The sequence below is a fragment of the Arvicola amphibius genome, chromosome 11 (genome assembly GCF_903992535.2).
Source record: "Arvicola amphibius chromosome 11, mArvAmp1.2, whole genome shotgun sequence".
Taxonomy (NCBI): Eukaryota; Metazoa; Chordata; class Mammalia; order Rodentia; family Cricetidae; genus Arvicola; species Arvicola amphibius.
The window spans coordinates 41,514,725-41,528,663 of NC_052057.2; the positions used below are offsets into that span (position 1 = coordinate 41,514,725).

At 43.5% G+C, this 13,939-nt stretch overlaps 1 protein-coding gene across 6 annotated transcripts in view; it reads right to left on the reverse strand.

Moving 5' to 3' along the window:
* Pex5l (peroxisomal biogenesis factor 5 like) overlaps positions 1–13,939 on the reverse strand; it is a 138,554-nt gene that overhangs the window by 54,390 nt on the left and 70,225 nt on the right. For 4 of the 6 annotated variants that reach the window (XM_038347640.1, XM_038347639.1, XM_038347637.1 and 1 more), the window contains 2 exons: positions 6,494–6,605; positions 217–411 (listed from right to left, as the gene is read on the reverse strand). In XM_038347640.1, the coding sequence (XP_038203568.1) occupies positions 217–411; positions 6,494–6,605 (307 nt within the window). The remainder of the gene's footprint in view (positions 1–216; positions 412–6,493; positions 6,606–13,939) is intronic. The other 2 variants (XM_038347641.1, XM_038347638.1) reach the window with 1 other exon arrangement.

The following is a 13,939-nucleotide window of genomic DNA, read 5'->3' on the forward strand; positions in this document are numbered from 1 at the left end:
GTAGGAGGAAGACATACGTGAATGAATCAACATCACTTTTCTGAAGCGGAGCCCCCACGGCTACTCAGTCCAAGCACAAAAGAAGCTACCCCCTTCCCAGTTCCCAGAACTTTATCTTTCCCATTCCCATGTTTACTCTCTGAAAGTCATCCTGAACTCGACTGCCACATTGGTACCGACAAGACAAGCCACAGCTGCTGCAAACCTTCACCTTACCTAAGTCTAAGGATGATGTCTCCGGGCCCCGCAGAGCCTGGGCCCTCTGCTCGCTGTCCCCACTGATGAGGTCAGAGCCATCGGCTTTCTTCTTGAGGGATGAGCTCTTTGATGAGGACTCTGATTTCTTGCCTTTGGTTTGGGTTTGAGAGACGGGTTCACTCAGGTCCAGGAGATCCAAGCCAGTTGTTAACACTATGAAAGACAGAAGGTTAGAGAAGTCCATTTACTTCCTATAGTTATTATTATTTATCTATTTATTTTTGTACTTATGTATGTATGTGTGTATGCATGTTCAAAGGTGTATGTGTGTGTGTCTCTCTGTGTGTGTATCTGTGTGTGTCTGTGTGTGTGTGTGTGTGTGTGTGTGTGTGTGTGTGTGTGTAGGGTCAGAGACAACTTTAGGTTTTGTGCTTAGGTGCTGTTTGCTTTGTTTTTTGAGACAATGTCCTTCACCGGCCAGGAACTGGACAAGTAGGTTAGTCTGGTTGGCCTATGAGCCCTCAAGACCTGCCTGTCTCTGCCCTCCAAGAGCTAGAGTCAAACCACCATGCCCTTCCTTTTTTCTTTTCTTTCTTTAAGCATGGTTTCTGAGGATGGAACTGAGAGCTTTGTCCTTAGAAGCCAACCACTTTACCAACTGAGGTACCTCTTCAGCCCTCAGTAGTCTTGTGTGTTAGTTGGGTGCATAGAGCCCCTATATTGATAGGATGAATTAGAGTCAGCAACTCAAGCCTCTCATCATTGACGGGGGAGGATTGTGAGGCTGGGAAGCTGGCTGTGTGTCCCCGAGGCTAAGACCAGGCAAACCTCACCTCGACCCACCCCCGCAGTGAGAAAGTTTAGGACAAAAATAAAATGAACCTCCGTTCAGGTGCAGTAGCTCTATTCTGATTAATTTCTAGAGAAGGTTTGATTTCGATTTTGGCTTTTCCAGAAAAGGGACAATGCACGTAGACTTCATGAATTAGGCAGTTTGGTTGGAAAATCACATGCTGCCCGGGGCTCACTAGAGATGGGTTATATAATGCAGTTGGTGAGCAGGTACGCATGCTTACTTCTTGACATTTACTATGCCAGCTTTTATTCCGGCATAGCCAGCTCTAAACTGGTTACACTTTTATTTCCTAGTAGGTTGATTTCAATGAAGGCAGAAATAATAGCATGTTCCTTTGCAAAACCAGAATGAATAAGGTCAGCTTTGAATCTGTTTCTTTTTCCAGTATAGGCCAACTTGTATTTAACTAGCCCTTCCTGAGAAATGGAACAGAAAGGAGACACAATTCCTCCCTCCAGCTCTTCCTTGCTTTGGGGCTAGAGAGGCTGAGCACCCACCTGATAAGCCAGTGCCTTCCTCAAACTCTTCCCTCCAGTTAGGCGAGGCAAAAATGGGAGTAGAGCTGCCCCTTTGTTGATCTCCCCTGCAGTCTAGAGCAACCACTACAGCACATTCCCCAATCACAAGTCGTCCTCTGGGTGGAGATCAGTCCCATCCCATCTGCTTCCCACTTGGTGGTCCCCTTGGCAGAGCCAGGGCTCCACTGAGCTCACTAGGCCTGTTCTTTAGTCACGCACAGTCTGCCTGAACATATACATGAGCTAGCCCTCCTCAGGGGAGTCTCTGGTGTGTGAGTCAAACTTGATTCCCCAATCACCATGTGTCTGATGTGCCTAGAGGGAAGTTTCTTGAGCAGCCTGAGCTCTGAGTTTCTGCATCTGAAAATGGAGAATCAATAGTCCCTTAGAAGGGTGGAATGGAGAATAGACGATCCAGTGGACACAAAGTGCCAGACTTATTCTAAGTCCTCACTCAGTAAATATTATTTCAGGCAGAGGAGGGGACAGCATGGTTGTGGAGAGTTTGCCTGGCATTTATGAGCCCCTGGGTTTATTCCCACCACTGTTCACACACACACACACACACACACACACACACACACACACACACACACACACACACACAAACACACACAAAGACATACACACAAACACACACAGAAACACAGACACACACAGACACAGACACACACACAGAGACACAAACACACACACAGACACATACACATACACACACACTTTCTATTTTTGAAGGGCCAAATTGTAACAGATCCCTCTTTCTTATTTAGTGTTCCTGTTTTCTTGTTCTGTTCTGTTTCAAGCCACAATCAAATCTACACACACAGAGAAAAAAAGAAATGTTCCTGAGGACAAAACAAGAAGAGACAAGGATTTTGTCTACACAGAGGAATCTATGAGGTGAATTTGTCACGAATGGCCTGAGGGGTCATTTTGTTGTCGCTGAGTTTTCTCGAGAAGATGGGAACCACTTTCAAAGGGCTTGAGGAGAGGAGTGCGTGGTGAGTTAGAAACAAAGTGGGTGGAAAGAGGCTCCTAGAACCGAGTCAATTGGCTTCTGAGCCAAATTTAAGCCTGGCAGGCAGTCAAGACAGGACTCCATATACTTCCTATTCACTGAGCGGTTAAATGAAACTTCTAGACACTATTGGAATGGCAAGGACTCTAGACCAATGAGACTTCCTTATGATGGAAAGAATGCTCCAAACGCCTTTTCCATTGTACAAACATTTAAGAAATAGCCTCTTGCCCCTAGACTTACTTTTTAGAAGCAAATTTTCTAGGCATTGTGAACTTATAAATTGAAAGTACTTTTGCTACAAAATAGTAGCTGGCGGGTTTTAATTAATCTTTGTTTCTGAATGAGTGAATGGAAAATTCAAACTGGCCAGTCACACCTGTCCACTCTGGAGTACCCTGGGCCCTTCCTGTGTTTGTTCTACATGCTGTCATTGTTTTTTTCTGTAAAGATGAAGCTAGAACCTCGCCTAGGCAAAGGCCTTACTTACTGCCCATTTACTGGAAGCAGTGTCTTAGAGATCGAGTGGCTTTGAAGCCGAGAGTCCCCTAGGATGACAACTTTAAAAGCAGAGAAGGTTGGGGCAGCCTCTGGAGTCTGGGGGACAGCGTGTTGTTATGTGTAGGGTGCAGTAGTTGAGGCTTAGAGTCAAGGGCTTGCAGCTCCTCCGGCGGTCCAAAGCGGGCGTGCCTGAGCACAGAAGCTGGTGCTTTGTTGACTTCTAGACTAAAGTGAAAACATTCTCCTAGACACATGGACGTTTGGGTCTCAGTGCTTTTGTGTGCAAAGTGAGAGTACGAGGACCATTGGCTTTCAGCTGTGTGTGTCAGAGTGTGCACATGTGTGCACACAAGTGCAAGGAAATACCTCCTAAGTGCTTTGGCTTCCCATTGGCAGCCCTTTCTAACTGTTGGTCTAATGACTCGATCCCTCCCTAGTGTCAGAAATCACAAGCAAGGACCGCAGCTTCTCGTAGTGATCTCTGAGAAAGAACCTGTCCTGCATTCTAACATACGTTAGAGTTGTTAAATTACAGCGCAGAATATTGCAAATTTTGTCATGCTACATTTATGGCAATCTAATCACTTAGATTAGATTGTTGTTCAGTGGCTTCCAGAACACTTGTCGTTATCAGCCTGTGTATAATATCCATGTATCTGCTCTTTTAAATCAAGGGTCTTGTTGAGTCTGAGGCCGAAGTCTGTAATCTCAGCTACTTGGGAAGTAGGTGGATCACCATGTGCTGTGGGTTCAAGGTCAGCCTGGATATTTTAGTGAGAATGTGTTTCAAGATATAAAAAAGGAAAAAGAAGGTGGGGAAAACAGCTCAGTATGTATGAGATTTGGGTTCAATTCCCAGTATAGAAAAAAAATCATAGGTACATAATTATTTTTTCTATTATTAACAATAAATCTAAAGATATATTCTTTTAAAATTTGTTAGAGAAAAAATTTGCCACTTTGGAAAAATGCTTCCTACATTGTTTTCTTTGTATTGATTTTCATAAGAACCACATTCTGTAGGGATTTAAAAATATAGCGAGTTTTGCCTTGAGATATATTTCTAAGCTTGTAAAACCAAGTGTCCAACATAGGGTGACTGGAAATCACTGTATGGCAGAAAAGATTCAGAATATTGCATTACGGATTGAATGGCGCTCCACCCCTTGTTCAGAGGTAGAAGCCCCCGTACTTTGGAAAATGACCTTATTGGAAATGTGACTAAAGATGAGGCTGTTTGGAGGCCAGGACACAATCCCGGGATGACAGATGTTCTCATGTAAAGAGGGAATTTGGACACAGGTAGGTGTGTAGACCGAGAGATCGATGCCATCTGCACACAGATAAAATCCCACCTGGAGTCATGTGTCACATCCGATAGACCAATAGGAAGGATCAGAGGTGGTAACAATGTCTTCCCAAGAACCTGCAGGAGTGTGTCCAGCCAGCACCTTGATCTGCGGCTTAGAGATTGGTGACTGTTCTCTCAGCTTGTGGCAGGCCAGCAAACCCCAGGGGACTCCTGTATCTGCCTTCCATTGCTGGGATTGTAAACACAAGCTTTTTAACCCAAGAGTTCTGGGGACTGAACAGGTTCTTACATCTACACAGCTAGTGTTTACTGACTGAGCCACTTCCCAGCCCCCAGGGCTGGCTGCTTGGAAGGGGCTTAGTTTCTTCAATTGAAAAGTGACAATGAGCTTCCTCAGTGCTTCTGATTCTTGTGGGATTGCCTACAATTAAGAGATCCTGGCTCTGTGTTTTCTGGGTTAGCTCTCCAGTTTCAGCTGGCTGAACCCCAGCGTCAGAGGTTAGTATTAAAAGGATCTGATGGTTGAATTTATTTTAATGTCCTGTTTAGAATACAGCCAGCACCATTCTGTGTGCATGAACACTCCAAGTGACAGTTGGATTTAGAAAACAATAACTTGGTATGACATTAAGTAACAAAGAAAGAGATTCAAGAATGCTGTCACCTGACATCAATCAGTGTGACCTCCCTCCCGGGCTCGACTTTACCACTGCCAGCACATCCATAGACGGCTTCCTTCCCTTCATCTCCTTGAGTAACTTACAAGTTAAGGATCCTGCTGTTTTTATGTATGGAGAGTGAGGCTCAGCTATTGCTACCGGATAGACAACAGAAAGCAATAGCTGGCCCCACGATGCAGAGGAGAATGCCTGAGGTTTGATCTCCCAGCCTTTCTTCCACCCGGGCTTCCGGCCAGCATCCTCTCTCTATAGTAATTTACAGCAGCCTTGAAAAACATCTTATTTTTCCTATCTGATTTTCTTCACTTAGGCTTCCAAGTGTTAAAATGTAAGTCACTTGCCAGTGGAGGCCACTGTGGAAAAGTGGGACCAATGTAAGAAGGAAGTGTGAGATCAGGCTCTTCTCAGAATTGGCACCGCCCACCCACTCACTATAATCTCTGATTTCCCATCCTGAAACACCACACTTTCCTCATTATTTGAAGAGCACACCTTTGAAAGGGAGTGTTGGCCCAATGAGGCAGAAGTGAAAAGAAGCCCTGCTGGAGGAATGTGGATCCTGCCATCGGTCTGAGGCGGTCTTTCCTTGGATTGATGGTGATGGAGTGCTCATCCCTATACGTGCCAAGCAAGCGCTGAGCAGAAGAGCGTGTTCTGCTGAGGATGCTTAGTTCCAGGAAGGGTTTGTACAAATTGAATGCTCAGGTAATTTATAGAGAGAACAAGGACCACACTTAAATGGCCCTACAACATCCTATGCCCACAGGGTATTTTAATTATCACTGACCTCTATTCAGAAAGACTACCACAACATTTTTATTTGGCTGGACTTTTGCTTCAGAAAATATTTTCAAAACTAATTGGACCATCAAGCTGAAGTTGCAAAACCTCCCTCTGAGATAGCAGCTTTCCTTTATAGCATGGCAGATTCTGAGAGGCAGGGTGGTCAACGCAGAGTTGTGTGCACCAAAAACTGAGTGAGAACAGCAACATACTTGAAGGCCAGAGAAGCTGACTGGGTAATATACAGTGTTGTTTCCTGGGTAATCAAAAGTCATTTATTAATTTATCTTGGATTGTATAGGGCCAGTCACTTGATTGTAAAAATCATCCACCACTTAAAAGGCCTGAAGGCAGGGGTGGTGAGAGGGCTCAGTAGGTAAAGGTGCTTGATGCCAATTCTGACAATCTGAGCTCCATCCCTGGGACCCACACGGTGGAAACAAATCATCTCTCTGAGCTCTATTATGCTCTACTATGCCCTCCATAGGTCTGTTTCAATATGTAAATGCCCACGCCCACAAATAAATAAACACACCTCCCCACTTCTTTAGAAAAACGCCTGGAGGAAAAATACAAACATCTCTGGGTAAAGCACACCCCACTCGAGCATAGTTAGAAGGGAATTACCGGCTGTGTTGGACGTTACTGGTTTTGCAATGGCCTCAGATTTGGTTTCACAGAGGAAGTCATCGATGGAGGGGCTCAGAAGAGGTCGGCTTTCTTGTTGCTCATTCACCAGCTGAGAACAAATGAACACAGGCATCAAAGGGCTTCTCGGCTAAACTGCGGAAGCATTTGAATGAAAACACAGCCCTGCAACACAAGAGGACAAGCAAGCCCTACCGAAATCAACACAAACAGAAATAAAATAATGGGGTGGGCCAATAGAGAAAAACAAAACATTACCACAGGCTGGGGATGAGCCTTCAGCACTGTTAATATATGTTTGGTGCAGCCAACTTTAGTATTAAAGCTAAAGCCCATTTCTCTCCCTCCTAGAGGGGCTTAGTCACCTGATTTCAGCACATGAGAAAAGACATCTGGTCCATCATAGATGCTGTGGGCTCACGCCACTCTCTATCTGAACTAAAAGTCTTAGAAAGCATTGAAACAGGGGCTTTACATTCCGTGATGATGGACTCTCATGAGGACTAGCTACTTGGTGTCGGTGGGTGAGATGCACACACACACGGACCTGTGCTGTTGGTTAGATGAACACTACTTTTGTTCCTTTCTTAAAAGCTCAGGGTACCTAGAACCAGCCCCCATTTCCTTAGCATGGTTTTGGAGAACATAACAACTATTATTTGAGATAAGAAAGTATTATTGCATTACCTGTCTAGGCATGTAGTAGGTGTTTGTGAAAACCTTTAGTCTATGGGAATAGATTCCTATAAGCATAATCCTGTTTTTCCATTAATTAATTTTATAATTTAATAATTTGTTAGACTTAAAATTCTAACCAAAAACTATTTTAGTATGTTCCTAATTACTGTTAGTGGCCAGTTATTTACTGCTTCTCTTTGAATCCACACTTTCTATAGTTAAAAGAAAATACACATAGACGCAAGTAGTTAATCACTATCTTGGGTGTCTTGGTTTCTTGGGAGAAGCACAGCTGTTTGGCTCCACTCATGGTCAAGAAAAGATGTGCCTCAAAGTCTCTAGAATTTTAATAACGAACCTGTCAAGGTTTTACTTTTTAAAAAAAAAAGAAACATAAATTAAGAAACAACGGACTTTGGACTACTGCCAAGTCGGAATATAGAACTGCACTAATTGTCATGTCATTGTGTCTCTGGATCAATGTCGGAATATAGAACTGCACTCATTGTCATGTCAATATGTCTCTGGATCAATGTCATCAAAGTAGTTCATGGTCATCAGCGACTGGACACCCAAGCACACAGTTGTTGCTACAGTGCATCAAGCCTCAGGTCTCCGTTAGAGCTTTTCATGGAGAATTAAACATTTGATTTTCCTATGTATTTGTGGATATTAGTGAAGGATACCTTAGAGATCACTTTGGTGTTTAAGTTAACGCCACTAGTCTTCAGTTAGTGATAGTTTTAATGTTACTACGTACAAAGACACGTTTTACTGGAAATCAGGTGGGGGTGGGTTTTGACCTTTTTTGTTTGATTGTTTTAAAAGATGTTCCTTTAGTCTATAACTGAAATTCTGATCCCTTTGCTTTTGTTTCTGTTTTGCTTTTTGTTTTCCTCTTGGCTATTGCTCATGCTGTTTATTTTGAAATAGTTTTATGTCTTAAGGGTCTGTGAGCTCCCTGAAGTTTCTAGGTGAGACATTTGAGTTTTTAAGAATACTGTGGACAAATCAAGCTTAGGAATTAGTCGAAATATTTTCTGACATAAAATTCCATTTTAGGATCTGAAGATGAACTTGAAATCATTGGCAAGGCAAGTAAGATGACAGAAAATGACAAAATGACCAACCCCCGGTGGTTCTGCGTCCGGATCTGGTTCTCATATGGGCAATTTGTGTATAACTTTGTGCGGGGTACACTTTCTAGGATCCAGCCATCATGTTGGGTGTAGTGATGACATTTGCTCTTTGAACCCTCAGTAATTAATGAAATGAACCTTCCCTGTGGAATGTGGTGTGGATTCCACAGTGCCAAGATTTCTGAGGCTGACGGTCACCATCAAACACGGCACTGCACTATACTCTAACAGGCCTATGCTCACCAAGCTGCCCCTGGTCCTGTTGGCTAACATGTAGGAGACATAACACAACTGTGACTTTAAAAGTCTACATATTTACGTATGATGCCAGAGCTCTCTCTTTAATAATCAGGACTTATCTAAAGAAAGTCTAAGTTCACAAACAGGCAACTATGTATAACTAAATTGTCTTTATATTGATTTAAAAAAATACGAGTTATTTCTTCATTTACATTTTGATTTGGAGAATTTAGATAGTGTTTGGTTTGAAATGTTTGTGAACACATAAGGGCTGACTTAGGGACAGGACCTTTGTCTAAACACAAAGCTCATGTGTATTTCATACACACCTTGCACAATGCTTGAAGGTAAGTCTATGTAATAAGTTTTGTGTGTCTGCCTCTGCTTTGGCTGCCACCTCTAAAGCCAGAGGCTTCCACTCATAGCTCCATACTGGAACTGATTTCAGAATAGGAATGCTAAACCTGTATCAATTTTAGTATAGATAAACAAACATTCTATTACAAGCAATGTTCCCTGGTCCTCCCTTTTCCAAAACAATGAAGGGCTCAGGATTTATCCCTGGATCCTGATTCTGTGTACATGGTTGCAGAACAGGCCTGAGTTTCTATAGCTTAGGATATTAGGATATTCAACTTCTGTAGATACTCTTAGTTCTTAATGCTGAAAAACCACCTTGTATTATTTGGTGAATTCCAGAGAAACTATTGTTTGTATCAACATCTAAATGGAGAAACGAGTGAACGGCACTATCGAGTAAGGGCTTTCGTCAGGGCAGCATGCTTGTAAAAGGCAAGAGGATTTTGTTGGTGTTGCAGAGTCACTCATTCCAATTTCAGATGGAGTCCCCGAAGGAAGGAAGGAAGAGTCAATAGCCTTCTCAGTCACTGCGCACCGGAGGAATGGGAACCAGGGGACAGTGTCTCAGAAAGATCTCAATAAATCCACGGCAGAGTCATGACTCTCCAGTCTTCTAGCCCCTGCCTCTGCAAGGCTGGTGTCTCTTCGGTGTCCAGTGTCCTGTTTCTGACCACTGCTGACTCCAGAACTGATGGAAGCATGTGATGGTCATGTCATATCCCTATGTTATTCTTGAGGTTTCACTCCAGAGACACAAAACAAGAGGGCACCATCAACAGCCTTTAGAGTTAGCGTTTCTCAGGCTGGACCAGTGTGGTGGTGCCCTGCTGCAGTGGGATGAGGCGAGGCTTCCAGGTGAAGAAGAGGAAAGGCCAGATGACAGTGAGCATGAAAGCCATTAAAGTGGGTCAGAAAGAGCTTGGGCTTGGATGGAGAGGTGAACAATGAGGAAAGAGACATCATGAAGACAAAGGATGATCCCCCTACAGGGTCTGAAGTTAGACACAGCCACGGCTCGCCTGTTATAGCCTTTACAGCTTCTAGTAGGGTAAGTTCATGCAAAAGGTATTTGAGAAATGGCTGACAAATGAGACAATGGCTTGGTAAAAACTTAAGGCACAACAATGTGTATTTTGCACACTCTGATTAAACAGATTGAACATTGTTTTAGTCATGGCAGTGGTATTTTTTAAATGTGTAGACAGGATCAGCTTTCCCCATCCCTCGTTCTCTTTCTTAACAAGTGGACTGTTTTTCTTGTGGTGATCTAAAAATAAATGAATCTTTCTGGTTACAGAGAAAAGGTTCAAGTTGAATGGAATCCCCAAACCATCCTGCTAAACTTTACTTTCAAACTGTGAGCTGTGTATTCCTTCCTCATTCATTGGCAGGATGGAGCTCATTGGCATTTAGATTTACTTCTGTTCGTTTGAAAACACTTTATAAATTTCCGTCATTTAAAACTTTGGGTACAGAGCATATTGGTTTTATTAAAATGTGAATCAAAGATTTCTAATTCTTTGCTAATAACAGAGTCAGGTGGTGCAATTTTGAGATCAGCTCCTTAGATTAATCAAACTATCATAGCTGACTTTAAAAGGCCCACTTCATTAGGTGTGAGGTTTTGTCTCAGTCTCTTCACATCTTTCCATTTCTGTTTCTTCTCTGACTGTGGCCTCTTCTCAATATTTGCATCAGCTCAAAGGTGGTTGGGGATGTAGCTCATGAGAGAATATGTATCTAGCATGTGCAAGGCTATAGTTTCAATCCAAGCACATGCAAAACAAGCCCCATGATGGTAATGGATGCTTACTTGTCTTTCACACACCCCTACAACAGCACACCTTGATGGCGACCTTACAATGGCACACCTTGATGGCACCCCTACAATGGCACACCTTGATGGCACCCCTACAATGGCATACCTTGATGGAGCCCCTACAATGGAACACCTTGATGGAGACCCTACAACAGCACACCTTGATGGAACCCCTGCAGTGGCACACCTTGATGGAGCCCCTACAATGGCACACCTTGATGACACCCCTCCAATGGTAAACCTTGATGGCACCCCTGCAATGGCACACCTTGATGATACCCCTACAATGACACACCTTGATGGCACCCCACAATGGCACACCTTGATGGCACCCCACAATGGCACACCTTGATGCCACCCCTACAAAGGCACACCTTGATGGCACCCCTACAATGGCACACCTTGATGGAGCCCCTACAATGGCACACTTTGATGGCTTCCCTACAATGGCACACCTTGACCTTCTTCAGTGGAGCGGAGTGAGCACCTTTGGAATGACCTCATCCGTGCTTATGTAGTGCTACCATCTTACTTTTAATGTTTTGCTTCTCACTAGACTAGAACTGTCATGGCATTAGGGAGTTTATTGCATCTTTTTTTTTGCATCCTGTAGTAGTGGTTTAATAGATATTGACCAGCTTTATGTAGTGAAACTGGCTGACTGTACAACAGAATGATCACGAGGGTGTCCTGGACTTCATACCGAATTCTAGCAACCCATGGTAAGATTAATGGTCTTTCAAAATGCTTAGGGACTTCCTAGAGAGCTTTGACCCAGACATGCAGGTCCATTTCCTTCCAGGGCTGTGTCTTTTAGATGGGGAGTATGGGGGCGCCTAAGCAGCATTTTGTGACGCTATCAAGGCTGTTAGTTTTCTGCTGAGAGGGAAGAATGCCACGAATTAACATCTAAAGCAGTGGACATTCACTCAGGCTTGTGTGCGACCGACACCACCAGCACTGGCGAGAAGAACTGGACACAGGTGAATGGCAGGGCAAAATCACCACAAGACACAACCTCCTCACCTCATTTTTTATTTTAAATCAGAAACCTGCATCTGGAGAGTTTGAGGGAAAATACTTCCCAAGACGCAGAAACGGGGGGTACAGAAGAAAGGAGGTGGGGTAGGTAGATTTGCATGAAGGGCTTCCTTATCAGTCAGGATTCAAAGGACAATTGAGCCTTTATATTTTATTGTTAATCATATATTCAGTTGAATGATTTCAATTGAATTGTGACCTACTAAGACTGGAGTTGACACAATCAGCAGGCGCTGCCACACAGGTGCAGGGGACACCAGCAGCTCTGATGGATTACTACCTTATTATTTTATCTGAAAGTACCTTGCCTTGGTTCCATTTTAAGTCCTCTAGTTTTAATGTTTTTTTAAAAATTAAATTTTATTTTGCAGTCTATTTGAATCAAATTGTGAGGAAATATTTTACTTAAAAATATTTTGTTTATTTGTGAGATTATAATATAATAACATCATTTCTCCTTCTCCTTCCTCATTCCAGCTCCTCCTTGCTTCTTTTCCAAGTCATGGCCTGGTTGGAAAATATTTTTCTTTTAAATACATTCTGTTGCTTAAATAAGACTGTCTAATCATATTACTTACTTTGTGACTAAAATTTAACTTTATTTTCAAATAAATCTATCACTTAGGTTTTTCATTAGAAGAAATAGAGTGAAAATCTGTGTCAACATACTAAACACCGACAATAAAGCAAAAATGCATTCCAGTTAATCAAAAGCATGCAAGATATGAATTCCTGCAACACTGCTCATTTCCCATTAGGTTGTTACTATGCTCTGTTGCTTAAGCATGGCAGCACTTTAGGAATCACTTTTATAGTGAAAACAATGAAGCGAGCATGCTGGCCCAGTCTTAACTGTGAACTTGACACTACCTAGAAACACCTGCGAAGATCAGGTTGGGGTGTGGGCATGCCAGTGGGGTCTGTCCTGATTGTTAACTGAGATGCACCCAGATTACTGTAGATCGCATCATTCCCTACGCAGGGGCTCCTGACTAGTATAAGAAAGGAGGAAGCTAACTAAGAGCAAGCAATCGAGAATGCATATCTGTTCTTCCCCCTCTTGACTGTGGTTGCAATGTTCTAGGTTCTGCCATGACTTCCCTACAATAATGCACTGCAACTGGACTTGCAAACCAGATAAACTCCTTTCTCCCCCAGGCTTCTTTTCTGGGAGGTGTTTGTCCCAGCAATAGAAATGAAACCAGGGCAGCTATCAACTAGAAACAACTGATAATCTCATATTTGTAATGTTGATGTAAAATAATATAGTAATACGCATTGGGAATTTTTAAGCTTATTTTGTGTCTACAGGAACAGCACAAATATGCATCTGTGCATTCAAAAACTCCCTTATTGTATGTGACATCGCTGGTTTGAAGTGTATGTCAATTGTGGGGTAGGTTTTCATTTATCATTTTGTTATAGAACTCCTTTATAGCTTATTAATTCCAAGCAAGGTTAGGATTCATGCATTGTCTTTCAAAATAGGGATGACATGTGGAGGATTCTATAACATGGACTGTGAGCTGGCTCAGACTAGTAAGGAGCATCCCTTAAACAGTCTATCTTCAGAGCCTGGCTACACCTGCCCTGATACCTGAGAGCCTTAGGTGTCCGTGTACTAACAGCCCTGACCAGACCTTGGGAATCTGTGTACTGACAGCCCTGACCAGGCCTTGGGAATCCGTGTACTGACAGCCCTGACCAGGCCTTGGGAATCCGTGTACTAACAGCCCTGACTGGGCCTTAGGTGTCCATGTACTGACACCCCTGACTGGGCCTTAGGTGTCCGTGTACTAACAGCCCTGACCAGACCTTGGGAATCTGTGTACTAACAGCCCTGACCAGACCTTGGGAATCTGTGTACTGACAGCCCTGACCAGGCCTTGGGAATCCGTGTACTGACAGCCCTGACCAGGCCTTGGGAATCCGTGTACTAACAGCCCTGACTGGGCCTTAGGTGTCCGTGTACTGACACCCCTGACTGGGCCTTAGGTGTCTGTGTACTAACAGCCCTGACCAGGCCTTAGGCGTCTGTGTACTGACACCCCTGACCAGGCCTTAGGTGTCTTTGTACTAACAGCCCTGACCAGGCCTTGGGAATCTGTGTACTAACAGCCCTGACCAGGCTACACCCCCATCCTCCAT